Source organism: Musca autumnalis, unplaced genomic scaffold, assembly GCF_047663935.1.
Source record: "Musca autumnalis isolate F117 unplaced genomic scaffold, ASM4766393v1 scaffold_5, whole genome shotgun sequence".
In the NCBI taxonomy this organism is placed as follows: domain Eukaryota; kingdom Metazoa; phylum Arthropoda; class Insecta; order Diptera; family Muscidae; genus Musca; species Musca autumnalis.
Window position 1 is genome coordinate 105,268,767 of NW_027412088.1, and position 14,940 is coordinate 105,283,706.

Genomic DNA, 14,940 nt, shown 5'->3' on the forward strand with positions numbered 1-14,940 from the left:
ACAAGTTTAAAGTGGGATGTAGTTAAAATTGGTTACTTTAGGGGATGGCAGAGAAGACTAGTTTCGTCCAACGCCACTTGGACTCATCAGTTCTCTTAGTTCTTTGTATTAAAACAATGAACCCTTCCCCAATTTTATGACGACTCGAGGTCAAGAATAAGTGTGACTGATGAATTCGTTTAAATGCGAATTCAACCGAAACACCTGTCCCACTGTCATGTGTCTCCACATTGCAGAGAATGTACATAACTACATATTTGGATAGTTGCCGAAAAATAACAACAAACAATAGTCCACGGTGCTTTGTTTTTCTGTTTTTAGATTCACTTTGGCAGTTTTGTTGTTATTTGTCGACAACTATCAAAATAGTTATCGTTTCGAAAAGACAAAAATAACGAAAAACTTATTGTTGGAATATTATTCCAAATATATTTTTTTGGTTTGATTAGAAAAATTAGAAAAAAAATATTTGAGAGTGCTCCATTTTGCTAAAATCCCATACGAGAATGAATTTAAGAAATATGGTTTAAAATCACGAAGGCTTTGTTGCTTTATAAGCATAGGAAATTAAGAGTAGGGTTTTGTTTTCCCGGTTTTTATCATTCCCGGGAAACGAGAATAATAAAATCGCCATTCCCGGGAATCCCGGATTTTCCGGGAAATTTCAAAATACAAGAGTGGATCAATATTTCCGTGATTTTTTTTATCTTCCCACAGTAAATTATATGAAATACAATATCTTCAGAGAGTTGCGGGCTCAAAAATGGTTAACACGTTTTCGCTCTATCGATTAAAAACGAAAACATGTGGAAAATGAAACATGGGACATCATGGTGTCCGGATTTTGCCCACACTGACCATTTCCGTTATTCAAAGCTAAGGAAATTGCTCGATGGAAAGTGAATTGGTTCAAACAATCAAGTTATTGATCAGAAATTCCAATTTTATGGACCTCGAAAATCGTATGTTTTATTCTTATGCTTAATATTGCTTGAAACAATTAAGAAAGTATCAGTCTGCTGTGCCGACATAGATATACCCTCAGCCACGGACCTACAGAAAAGAAGTAAACACAACACTTCTGACGTTTCTAGGGGCTGCTTGAGTTTTTGAACCAATTTCTTAGGAAGTATGGATTTGCCCCGTAAAAATTGTACGGTTTTAACTAGGGTCGCACACAAAACATGTTGCCAAACATTTAAAAGAGAGAGTGTGAGAGATTTCCCCCTTCGACGGTTATCTTACGTACTACCTTTACCTCGGGAAGAGTGGACTTGAGCTCCCAAAAAAAGTTGCGCCGTCGTAACAGGGCCTTCAAGTAGAACTTTTTGGCAAGAATTTCAAAACGATTCGAGATGAGCTGTAAAACAGCACTTTTCCTAAAATTGTGTTGGAGGTACCCGTATGGCTGGACCGATATAGTCCATATCCAACCTGATACATGACTAGATGAAATAATACGATGCAAAGTTTGGACCAATCAGAAACTTCCCGCGGGAGTTAGCTTGCCAATTTTCCATTTTAGTTGTTGCCGTCAAGGTTTCTTGGAGCTTTTAAGACATATTTCAGGAAGTATGGACTTGCCCGCGGCAAAATGTGTACCGTCGTTAAGGGGGCCGTAAAGATAAACTGCTGAAAAAAATTCAAATCTATCCGAGAGGAGCTCTCAAACTTCACTTTTTTCCGAATTTTGTGTGGAGCTCGTTCTATGCCTGGAACTAATATTAGCATATGCAAAAATATGACCGATTCGGTTATTCGCTTCGAGAGTTGTCGTGCGCACCATTTTTGTGATAATTGTTGAACTTTTGTGGGGAAGGTACCGGAAGTAGTGGACCACCAATATGGTCCATCTTCGAACTTAAACTATGTTTGAAAAAAATCTCAAATTTTTGACCTGATCGGTATCTTGGTTCGAGAGTTATCGTGCGCACCAGCCAGCCAGCCGGACCCTCTTTAGCACAATGACTGAGGGTATAAAAAATAGACTTTAAAATAGAAAATATTCTTTCGCACTTAAATGGAACAGTATAAAAATTCATCGTTATAGTCCATGTTTTTGGTGCTGCTCTTATAACTTTTTCCTTGTAAACACTTTTGCAGATTAAAGATATTTCCAAATCTTTTGTAATTTATTGATTCAGTAAAATCTAATCATATTCTGATTCTATGGTATAAAAGTGAGGGGCATAGTTTATTCATTCACTCAATATTGTGATAAATGTAAAAAGATATTTCCCGATTTCCCGGGAAATATGATTTTGTTTCCCGGGAAAATCCCGTAACCAAAAAACCGAGAATTCCCGGGAATTTCCGGTGCGGGATTTCTCTACCCAAAACCCTAATTAAGAGTAATGTTGAAATTACAATCATTCAAAAAATATGACAATTAAAAAGCTTGTCATTCGCTAATTAGTTAAAATTAGTTGGTGCGCATCCGATATTGGATACAGCAAATCAATCTTTTTCAATATCTATCCATGTTGCGATGTTTCACTCAGCGGCCAAAGTGTGCCGCCAGTTGCATAACACAACGCAAAAAACCTTAAGGTGGGTAAAAGTCGCACAATATGCATACAATTTTAATGCGCGCCCATCAAAAATACGCAATATACACCTATTTAAAATAGATTCTTCAAGAACCGCGGATGTGCCTCCACATTCTATTTTTGGTAAAAGACGCATATTACTCGCGTATCTTTGTAATATATGATACACCTTTCGCAAATATTATAATCGTGTATAAAGGATTCCAATTATGCAAAATTTCTCAAAGAAAATCGCGGTTTAGTATGCTGATTTGTCAAAATATATTTTTGCAATTTTTCCCATTTTGGATGGATTTTACACGCAAGAAATAGGGTTTTTTAAGAAAGTTGTTTTGTTTATGTTTTTGCGGATTCTGAAACAGCAATATTCATAGATTAGAAATATCAAAAAACAAGAACAAATCTCCGGAGCGCTTTTTAAATAAATCGCGGTCAAACTTCACATTTTTTGGGGTTTTTAGGTTTTCAAAGCAAGTCCAATCGAAATGGGGCTAAAGAAAATGTTGTAGCAGTGCAAATTCGCTACAATATTTTCTTTAGTCCTTGCTTTAGGACTTGCTGTTTCCCAGCAAAATCGTTAAAACCTAAAAAAACTCTAAAAATGTGACTTTGATAGCGATTTATATATAAAGCGCTCCTGCGATTTTTTGTTTTTTTTTTATTTTTCTCATCTATGAACATTGCTATTTCAGAATCCGCAAAAACTTCCAAGGTGTAAGCACCTTCCCTTTAAAGTTGGTTCAGCGCACCGTGTCCAGCGAGGAAGTTGCCGATGGTCGGTGTTGAAAAGATTTCCTGCCTCATCTTTTACGGGGTATTGAAGGTTGCGTTTGTCCTTAGTCAAAATAAAATTTTGCTTATTTTCCTATTTTCAGGGTATCTATATCAGCGGTTTTAGTGGATGAATTCGATCGCGGTAGGGCTCATTAAATCCGGCGCGAAAAAAAAAACTAAAATCACGCGGGGTTCAAGGGTACCTGAGTCACAGTTGTAAATTTTGAAGCCAAATAATAGGTTTTTAAAGAAAATTTACGCACCAAAAATTCGACTTTGGACTCCTAGTACTAGGGAGCTGTACGGTTCACACTCATGAGATATACATTAAACGACGTGGAATCACGAGTTCTACAATCCAATATACAGTTTTGCTCATTATCTGGTTGCGCCCTCCAATTATAAGAAAAATTCAAAAAACCCCAATTTCAAAACTTCAAAATGTCAGCATCGATTTATGGGGGATGCACTGTATATATCGAGAAGTCATACATTAGGACCATGTTGCCCAAGGGGTATTCTTCAATTCTTTCTTTGGGCTCAGGTCTGAATTTTCCCTGGTTTGACCAGAAATCAATAAAAAACACAAAAAAACTTGCTAACTTCAACACATTTTTACCCATTTTTTATATTACCACCAACACAGCTGCCACGTAATTTATTTATTATGGTCTATATTATAAGACCCCGGCTAAAACACTTCAATTAATATAAATATATTCATATTATATAAAATATATTGACAGTTCGCGACTTATTAAATGCTGAACCTCAACTTCAACGATTGTAAAACATTTTTGAATATTACCATATATATTCCCATACATATCCCCGATGAGACACAAGATACTTCTTTCATACCAACAAGTGAGAAAAGGCTATAGTCGGGACGGGACCAACTATGTGATACCCTACACCCATAACACTGTGCATAAGCTTTTCACTCGAAAAAAAATTGTAGGGACATACTAAATTTTCGCCTATCTGGCTTTTATACCAAATGACGAACTGAAGGCGGACTGAACCAAAATAATTAATATTTAATTTTATAGTTGACTATATATGACATCTAGTTGGTACTGATTGAAAGCTTTGCTGGTCTTCTTGATTAATCTTTAATACCCCAAATAAAAGCAGAAATATTTGTCATTAAAGTAAAATCTTCAAAATATTATAATATTTTGCCGTAAATGCCACATTTTCTATTAATTTAAAGCTCAGATTGTTCAGTTTCATTATCCGGCCATCACCAAACTCAATATGCTCATTTTCTGGGAGCCCTAAAAACCAAAAAAAAATCGTGACGATTAAAATTGAGAGTCGGAAAAATGGGATGCATTACTGATTTTTGCGATATCTCCATTTTTGACCACATACGCCAATCTATTTTGCAACAATGTAAAGGAAATCTTATCTTCTTTCATCGACGGACTTTCCTTTTGGAATACGCCTAATAGAATCTGAGATATTCGCATATGAATAAAACATTGAATGCTCTCCACATAAGTTTTTTGCCTATTCCGACCCCTGAATATTATCCGACCATCACCAACATCAATAGGCTCTTTCTATGTGAGACCCCCATCAACCCAAAAAAAATCAGAACTGTAACGTGATTTAGAATAAAATGGAAAATGGGATGTATTACCGACTATGGCGATATCTCCGTTATTTGACCACCTACGCCAACCTACTTTGCATTATTGCAAAGATGGGATTTTCTACTTTCATAGCCAGGCTTTTCTTTTGGAAGGTTCCCAACCAAAGCTGTGATATTTGTCATTATAATTAAAATCGCAAAAGTTGGATTTAATTAGGGACTATTGCGATATATTCGTTGTTTGACCACTTACGACTTCATTACTTCATTAGAAAAGTGATACTTTCTACTTCCAGGTTTTGCTTTTGGTATGCCCCTTATAGGGGCTGAGATATTCATTTTGGTATATACAAGTATGGGTCTACGACCATTATTTCGATGCGTTAAAAACTTTTTGGGCAAAACCAAATTATAATACCCTCCCCACATAGTGGTGTAGAGTATAATGAGTGCACGGAAATTCATCAAATGTCTCCTACATTACGCTGAGCGGTATTTTGCCAACGTAAAAACGGGGTTACGTTCAATCGGGCCGAAAATTTATACTCTCCGCTTTAAATTATATTAAAGCCAGATTTCAGCCATTTCGATGGGTTAATAAGGTTAATGTTTACACGGAGAACCCAAACAAAGGGGCCAACAACGCGGACCGGATCAGCTAGTATAGTATAGAATTTCACTCACTATCGTTTTATATTTGCTTTGATCATTTAGTTGTAGCTTACGTTGTGACGTCATTCATTATTACTCCTTCTACTCGTTCGTATTTATTTCCTCTGTCACATTTGTTGTTTACATTCATACGTCTGTTTGTATGTGTTTTTGCGAATTGGCTAACATTTCGATAACACATTATAGAATACCCTAGATTGAGGGTGTTAGAACAGCCTATGCATCAGCGAGCGAGTATAAGTACGAGAGAGTAGCAGGTGAGCTAGTGAGTTGTGATTTAGACCGCGAAATTATACCGTCAGGTAAGTAAAGAGTAACCTAAGTAGTGTTAAGCTGCGTGCTTTATAAAGTCTTGTTTGAATAAGTGAATAACATTAATAAAGCATTGTAGAAGCGTAATCTAAAAGAATCCTCGTTTTATCCGGTACAAATCATATTAGGAATAAATCAACGTCTACACGGAGTTAAGTTAAACCTAATTCTGTAACAATATGTTATTGCGCGCACTGGTATATCCGCGTGTCGCGTTTTTTTCGGCATAAGAATATGCATTGCATTCCCCCTTTTTTCATACCTTTTATTGATAAGCATACCTTCCCCTTTCTTCCCAAGCCTCGCTAACCAAAATACTTTAATCTTTCCATTCAATTAGTTTATACGTGTGTCACGGTGCTCTTGAAACAATTTTAAATGGAAGGTGCTTACACCTCGGAAATTTTTGCGGATTCTGAAACTACAATGTTCATAGATGAGAACAATCAAAAAACAAAAAAAAAATCGCCGGAGCGCTTTTTAAATAAATCGCGATTTAAGTTGACATTTTTAGGGGTTGTTTAGGTTTTCGCGATTTTGCTTAGAAACCACATTTCGTATCAAAATGGGACTAAAACAAATGTTGTAGATATGAAAATTCTCTACAAGATTAACCTTTATGATATTCTAGTCGGTTTTACCGATTTTGAGATATAGAAGTTCAAATTGGGACAATTCAAATTCAATTCAATTCTGTATCGCCCCCTAATAAAACAATGTCATGACTGCAAATTCCCAACTTCAACTTATATATCTAAAAAATGTTACAACTAAGGATAAGTTACTTAAGCCAGTCTTGTAGGGAATTTTCACAGCTTTAAGATTTTCTCAGGTCACATGTCGATACGACTTACCGTATTCAAGCAAATTCGCGAAACCCTAACAAAAAAAAGACTACAAATGTAAACTGAGCTTCCTTATCTCAAAAATGGTACAAGCTGGGAACAAATGATAAAGTCAATCCTCTAGAGAATTTTGACAGCTACAACATTTTCTTTAGCTCCATTTCGATTGGACTTGCGGTTTTCAAGCAAAATCGTAAAAACCTAAACAACACCTAAAAATGTGAATTTTGACCGCGATTTATTTAAAAATCCCTACAGCGATTTTTTCTTGTTTTTGGATTTTTCTCATCTATGAACACTGCTGATTCAGAATTCACAAAAACTTTCCCTGTGTAAGCGGTTTTCATCAAAAGTTAGTTAAGGCGCACCCTACATGACATTGTTTTATAAGGGGGCGATACTTACTTACTTACTTACTTAGCTGGCCCATTACAGAACATTTGTTCTATAGGCCGAACTAAGAAGAGATCTCCATTCCTCTCTATTTGTTGCTTTGCACACTGGAATACCGCGCCTTGTCATCTCATCATCCACTTGTTTGCGCCATCTATTCCTTGGCCTGCCAATTCTGCGTGCACCGCCATGTGGCATGTATTCATACGCCTTTTTAGCGGGTTCATCATCGCTCATTCTTATGATATGGCCTAGCCAACGCAATCGCTGCATCTCGATACGTTTAACAATATTCATGTCGTTGTATAGCAGATACAGCTCGTGGTTCATGCGACGTCGATATTCACCGTCAACGCAGATTGGTCCATAGATCTTTCGAAGAATTTTTCTCTCAAACACACCAAGCACTGCCATGTCTGCTTGCGCAAGTACCCAGGCTTCGGAGCCATACATCAGCACGGGTAGTATCAGTGTTTTGTAGAGCGTTATTTTTGTTTGACGAGATGTGGCTTTGTTTTTAAACTGCTTACTTAATCCAAAGTAGCATCTGTTGGCCAATACAATTCTTCTTTTTATTTCACAACTGATGTCGTTTGTTGTGTTGACGGAGGTGCCGAGGTAGACGAAGTCTTTTACTACCTCAATATTATAGGAACCAACTTCCACAGTCGGTCCGAGCTCAATGGACGCATTGCGCGTCGACACCATCAACTTGGTCTTCTCACCGTTTACCGCCAGACCCACTTTAGCAGATTCTCCTTCGACCTTTCGGCGATACAGTCAGTGCATTGTCCCAAGTTGAACTTCTATATCTCAAAAATGGTAAAAACTACGAAAATACCATAAAGGTCGATCTTGTAGAGAATTTTCATAGCTACAATATTTGTTTTAGTACCATTTTGATAGGAAATGCGGTTTCTAAGCAAAATCGCGAAAACCTAAACAACCCCTAAAAATGTCAACTTAAATCGCGATTTATTTAAAAAGCGCTCCGGCGATTTTTTTTGTTTTTTGATTGTTCTCATCTATGAACATTGTAGTTTCAGAATCCGCAAAAACTTCCAAGGTGTAAGCACCTTCCATTTAAAATAGTTTCAAGAGCACCGTGGTGTGTGTATGTAATTTAATATTTCTCAAAACGATTTACCTTTTTAACATTACAAAAATTACAACTTGATCTTCTTCGTAAAGTAACCCAAATTCCATCTTTTCGGTAGTAAATTCCATTGATATCTCCCAGCTCATATTGAATTCTATTAGGAACATGACATGTTTAAGACGCATAAATACAACCCTCATTATGCCAATTAGGATGAACAAAGAAAAAAAAAATGGCCAAATTGAATCATGGTGTTGCTATTGTACTTGAACCAGGTATATGAAGGAAGATACAACACAAAGACAGAGAATTGAAAGCAAATAATCGGCTCGGCTATGGGGATTTCAATGAATTCAATATTTATAGGATTTAATGGTATTTCGTTAATGTTTGGTATGTATGTGTGGAAGTGTGAGATTCTAAAGATGGCCATAAATACTTTCACACGTACACACATACCCCCCAGATTCTGTTAAATTTCCATTGAATGGTCGTATGATCAGTCCGTCCATCTTATATGGTAATTGGATACTTTACCTCTTCGGTATTATTTAAATTGGTAATGGTGTTGGCAGTAGCTGCTGTTGGCGCTGATGATGCCGTCGTTGTTGTTCCTGCTGCTGTTGTCGTCGTCGCAGCTACAGCAGCAAGACTATGACTGTGGGTGGATGTGGCTGCTGCGTGGCTGCCAGTAGCATTGGTCACCTCAATGCCAGCACGACTTTTGCTATCCACATTACTGCTGCTGAACTCGGTGTCTTCCACTTCGACCGTGTTGACAGTATTTGTTGAGTTGCCTTCGACCAAACCCAGTGTTGTGCCCCGACCCACGGCCATGTTGGTTTTAACATTTGTAAATTTGCCAAAACGTAACCTGAGACGTTTTCGTTTCTTCTGTGCCATCAAATCGGGCTAGAAAGAGAAATGTTGAGAAATAAAAGGCGATTAACTTACAATGGCAATGAATGACACACAGATACACACAGACACACTTATACCTATAAGTAAGGACATAAATAACAAACAAATAGCAAATATTGGTACGTTGGCTTTGTTTGAATAGGGCCAGGATAAGGAAAAAAGTCAAGAATCAAATAACCGAAAGCCAGAGAAAAAATCATGACAATCGGGTTTCCATTGCAGAAACCACAAATTGAAGGCCATAGATGACCACCAAACAAAAGAACGACAGACGGATCGACCTACCAACTGAGTGACAAAATGCCAAACAAATACAATAGGTTAGTAGGATAGTGGGGTTTGAATTGAATCTGCTAAAATGGGTTATTGAATATGTAACAATTTGCAATGCAAATGAGAAGTGTTTTTTTTTCCATTTTATTTTAGGGATAGAAAAAAGAATTGTCGTTAAATAAACGAATGTTTTTATATCTTAAGAACTGAAAAAAGTGTTGAAAATGTAGCTTAGAAAGAACATTAAGAAAATCGTACGCTCTTAAAGCCCGCCTGCTGCGAAGAGGTCTTTGATTTTCCACTAGGTCGCCATGAAATTGACAGACTGTCAGTCGCTTCAGTCACTTGACTTCTTCGCCTCCCCAATCCCTCTCCTCCTTTCAGTTCTAACTTTCCCAGAAGGGCTAGATTCGTTAGGAGCTGGTGAACTTGCTGCGGCATGTGAGCCAGCCCTCTGCACGTTCGAGGCTTTGGAACATTTCTCGGACTTCTTTCCCCCTATGGACCTAAGGGAAGTTGCAGAGTAATCAATATCACTGGTTGAGACTTTGTGTGGCTGGTTCAACTGTGCATGACACTACCGGAGGATGGGGGTAATGGAGTTAGGTTGCCGGACGCATGGTTGCTCACAGGCACCCCTGTTCGCAAGGAACTCGAGCAGCCTGAAACCATCGAATTTCATGTAAAATTGCATGGAACCGGCACAGTAATCACAAGTTTTGGGCTGGAGTTTACCAAAGTAATAGGGGTCGGAATCTGATCGGGAGGAAACGCTTCTCAACGTGAGAATATTTCCCCTCGAAACGCCTAACAAATCTAATATTCGAATCGATTTAGAGAGATTTCCGTCTGGGTGATATTACTCGGGTTCCTTCGAATAAACTTTGTATTGCACTGCCCTTTTGTAGAGGTGCCTATCAATCCTCTCCCTAGCCTTACTGCTCTTAGTGGTTGGGGATGTGGACCATATTCTGCTCCACAGCCTCATCCATCCGTTCTGCCTGGAATGGGGGGCTATATTGGTACTCAAATTGACAGCTGAGAAAGCCAGCTCTCTGGACTGGAATTGGATAATTATCTCCTCATCTGTCTCCTCTTTCTTGACTCAGTCTAAGAGCTTCGCTCTCCCTCCGGAGATCTTGCATGTATAGCGTGTTTAACAGCGTTTATTGTAGATGTAGATTTGTCTTCTCCGCCAGAATTTGCGTCTTTTGCACCAGGTGCAACGTGGCGTGGTTATAGCAGTGGTCTTCATGGAGTGTGCTTTGTTTTGTTTTGGGGTCGTTTTGTGGGTTTGGGTTATCCATAGAATAATTTGTAAGTGGGAAAACTGAAAACGGTCATGGCATAGCCCCACTAGCACCTCAGTGTACACATGTCTGTATATATTTTCTTTGTTGGGAGCATCATACCCGGAATGCCTGCCGCGGATTCGTTTGGTCCGCGCCGGTACAGAGGAAAACCCAGGATCAATTTACTTGTGCTCACACGCAGAGAAGAGCTATTGTAGGAGCAATCATATTCGAAGAACAAAATGGTGTATTTTAAAAATCTTAAAATATATATTGTTGTTTCAACCATATATTTTGTGTCAGGAATCATAACGACACAAAATATATTGTTGGACCAACAATATATATTTTCAGATTTTTAAAATACACTATTTTTTTCTCAGAATATGATTGCTCCTACAATATATCTTCTCTGTGTGCAGTTTGGCACATCCGCATACAACACACTTAAACTTCAGTGAGATGTAATAGATGTCGGGAGTGGGTGCATCTTAGGTGTTGTTCTGAACTCGTTTATGCGAGGGACTACGACAGGTACTATGTTGCTGCATTCTAGTCCCTAAAAATGCATCCTTTTTGTAATTTAATTGCAATGGACACCGAGGTAAGATCGAGGAAATAGTGGATTCCATGAGTCAGAAGATTATTACGGTCGCGCTGGTGCAGGAGGCCAAGCTCAACAACAACCGCAGTTTACAGCATTGTGATGGTTACAATGTACTGATCGCTCCAGAAGTGGAGCTAAGGGATTAACTTTCCTATTGCACCAGTCTGTTCAATACAAACCTATCTCACTTGAGCCTGGCTCTAATGACCCTACATGGAAATTATGGGGGTAGCAGTCAGGTGTGGAACTGCCGAGGTAGAGTTGCTGAACGTATACATCCCGCCTATAAATAGTTGTACTCCAGGTTATAGGCCCAACGTTAGCGTTTTGAAGAATCCTCTAGTCTTGGGGACTTCAATGCTCATCATGAATTATGGCATTGGGTCCTCGGAAACGACAAGAGGGGTATAGTGCTGGCTTAGCAGATTGATAGATCTGTGTTTTGCATGGTCAACGAGGTTAAGTCCCCACTAACTAGGGAAAGAGGGAGGATAGGACCTCAGTAACATTTGGCGAAGTTACGCTGAATGATCCGATGAGGTGCGCAAGTTATTTCAATCGACAGTTTGTCGAGCACCCCGGGAGTGACAGGAACGCTAGTTCATTCAAAACGTTGGGCCCTGATGGAATCTTCATGATAATGCTGAAACAGCTGGATGTGCCGGGAGTCGAGTATCACATTAAAGCTCTAAACCGGGTGCTAGCCACCCGCATCGTTCCCGAAGTCTGGAAAATGGGCAGAGTGGTCCCGCTATCGCCCGTAGCAAAGACCCTTGAGGCTTTAATCCTCCTCATTGTCAGAAATGCGATAATCAGTGTGGGTTCCGCAAGCAGCACTGCACGACAACAGTGCTGCACGCCATCTGCACACATATTAGTCGAGGGCTCAACCAGGGCAAGCCATGTTATAGAACAGTCATGGTGGCTCTTGACTAAAAAGCCTTTGATACTATCAAGCACTCCACATTGTTTGAGGATACCGAGCAGACAACCCTCCATAAGTAAGTAAGTAAGTAATATGTAGTGGTATTGGTAATAGCCCTAATGTACATTTGTTGAATACCTAAACCTCTTATCATAACCCTTTTTGTGTATACATTTGGAAGAGTTAGCATTTTCTAAAGGATTTTGTTGCTTCTTTTTTTCCATGTCCTTATATCCCGAAAAGGGAAAACAACAACAAAAATTCTACCAACAATTGGTGGTTTCCTTTGCCAAACAATTGATAAGAAAGACGCAACATTGTTTGAAGTTCTTCTTCTACGATTTACAGTTTCATAATTTTTCCCCATTCTCCATATCTCTTTTTTCTCGGCTGCCTTTACAAACAATCAAAGCTAAAGTAAAGAAAAATTATAAGCAAAGAACAATAAATGGCAAAACTTTCATCCAATAGTCGACTGACTGACTGACTGACTCATTTGTCCGTCCGAGTCGACGAGTGAAATGCATAAATTTGCCTTAAATTGTGGGAAACAATTGTGAAGACAGCAACTGTTTGCAATTCGTTTAGCAAGAATTGCTGAAGACAATTCCTGCACAAATTATGCCAAGTATCCAAAAAAGTAACAAGAAAACGCACACACACACTTAAACAAAATATCATTTCCAGATGTAATAACTTTTGTGTAGCTTCATTTGCATTTTACGCTGGAGCCGGAAGCTATTTATTGCGTTTCAGGTCGAATTTTTGTTGTTGTCTGTTTAATCAAAATGAAATATTGGTGACAATCAATTTGTTCACAGGAATGCTGTGAGTATTTTATATTAATTTTTAATGCATACAAAGTCAATATACCATAACTTAATTAATTTTTTGTGATTTATGATTGTTATTCAATATCGATTTTTTCATAGTTAAATGAACATTTAATTGCAGACAACTTGAAGATAATTTTCATAGTATAGCTTTAAAGAACACGAACAAAGGTAGAAGTGATATGATACGCTTACAACTTTATGACATATTAACATATACATACATATATAAAAATCGAAAAAGTTAAATTTGTGCCGTATTTCTTTATTCAGTTTTGTTACAACATAAGTGATTTTGGATTTTTTTTATTGACATGCCCATGCTTCCTGGTATTATGGCTTAACAGCTCTAAAAATCCTGTGGACACACCAACTAAATTGACTGAGGAGCATGACTACTCACGTATCCGAGTGACAAACTTGTCTACATAGGACATCTCAATCGGATATTTGTCTTATTGATTTTCAAAAATTTTGTTTAAGAACAGTTTAAAGGATGTTCGAAGACAGTTTTAAAATTTATAATAGTCTATGTGATTCTGGTTACAATGAAATAATACTTTTTTCATGAGCAGGTCCATGTTTCCTGGCAACATAATCCGTACGGAGATTAACTAAATGTCTGTTGGGCACAATAACAATCGAAAGGAGTCCCTGACATAGGTCCAAACTTGTACACCGTAATATATCTCTGTTGCATAAATCAAGTTCGAAGATAGAAATTAGTAGTTCAAGGATTATTGGGGAATTGTTTTGAAATTTTTACCTAAGGTAACGGGTTTTCGATGGCAAATCCACATATTAATGGTCGAAAACATGTGGAGATGAACTAAAATAGCTGGAGTGAGCCCCAAACCTAGATGGAATATGTCGGCCCTTTCTTTTTGTACCTCTTCCAATAAAGATAAACATTTTTAAGTTTAAATTTAGTTTAAGGCCACTTTTCGAATCATGGCAAAATAAACAATATTTTTTTAGAGAAAGGAAATACTTCCCGATGTTAGCACCCCGAAATGTCCATCATATACTTTCTGCACAAAGGCGCAGTTAAGCTTTTTAAGCAGGCAATTTTAACGTTCTCAATTTTATTCTGCCTACTTCCAACGATAACGGCATGAAAGGTACAAAGTCCCGAGCAAGTGGTACTTCTGTCTGCTTATTCGACCGCGGCGAATGAAAAACAAGTAAGAATTTCTGAGGGAAACTTTTGTAGCCCTAAAGAAGATGAAACGCCAAATTTTGATGAGAAAATACAGCCCATTTTCCAAACATCCTGTGAGTAATATAAACTTCTGTACAAATGGAATGACAAGGTTAATTATACCCTCCATATTATCCTCAATAACCTTGGATAATTATCTACGTTATCCAAATATATTGGAAATGTTTTACACGTTATCCAAACAATGTCACAATAATACACTGTGCTACAGTGACAATTTGCAGGGTTCTGATGCATAAATTTGATTTTGTGGGAGACCATGGAAGACGAAAACGAGCTTTGGTTTCTTTGGACAACTCCATTTTTGATTTTATAACGGTAAATATAATGAAAACGAGGGTTCTTGGATTTTCAACTTTAAACGGGCATAGCTTGTTTTTTTTTCAACGGATTTCGACAGACGGACGGCGGGTCGGACTTGCTTAAAAAACCAAAAAGTTTAACACAAAAAATTGCATAACTCATCTACTTTTTAACCGATTTCATTAGTTTTTCCCATTTTGGAAAGCTAACTAAATTTCCTACGCAGCACAATGGTTCAAGAATCGATTTTCCTGGCCAAAAATCAAAATTTTGTTTTGTCAAAGATATTTAATTTCTATATGGGATTCGATAGTAAACAT

The 14,940-nt window shown here is 37.9% G+C and overlaps 1 protein-coding gene across 5 annotated transcripts in view; it reads right to left on the minus strand.

Moving 5' to 3' along the window:
- 5-HT1A (5-hydroxytryptamine (serotonin) receptor 1A) overlaps positions 1-14,940 on the minus strand; it is an 891,027-nt gene that overhangs the window by 119,243 nt on the left and 756,844 nt on the right. For all 5 annotated transcript variants that reach the window (XM_073988641.1, XM_073988640.1, XM_073988644.1 and 2 more), the window contains one exon: positions 8,782-9,156. In XM_073988641.1, the coding sequence (XP_073844742.1) occupies positions 8,782-9,156 (375 nt within the window). The remainder of the gene's footprint in view (positions 1-8,781; positions 9,157-14,940) is intronic.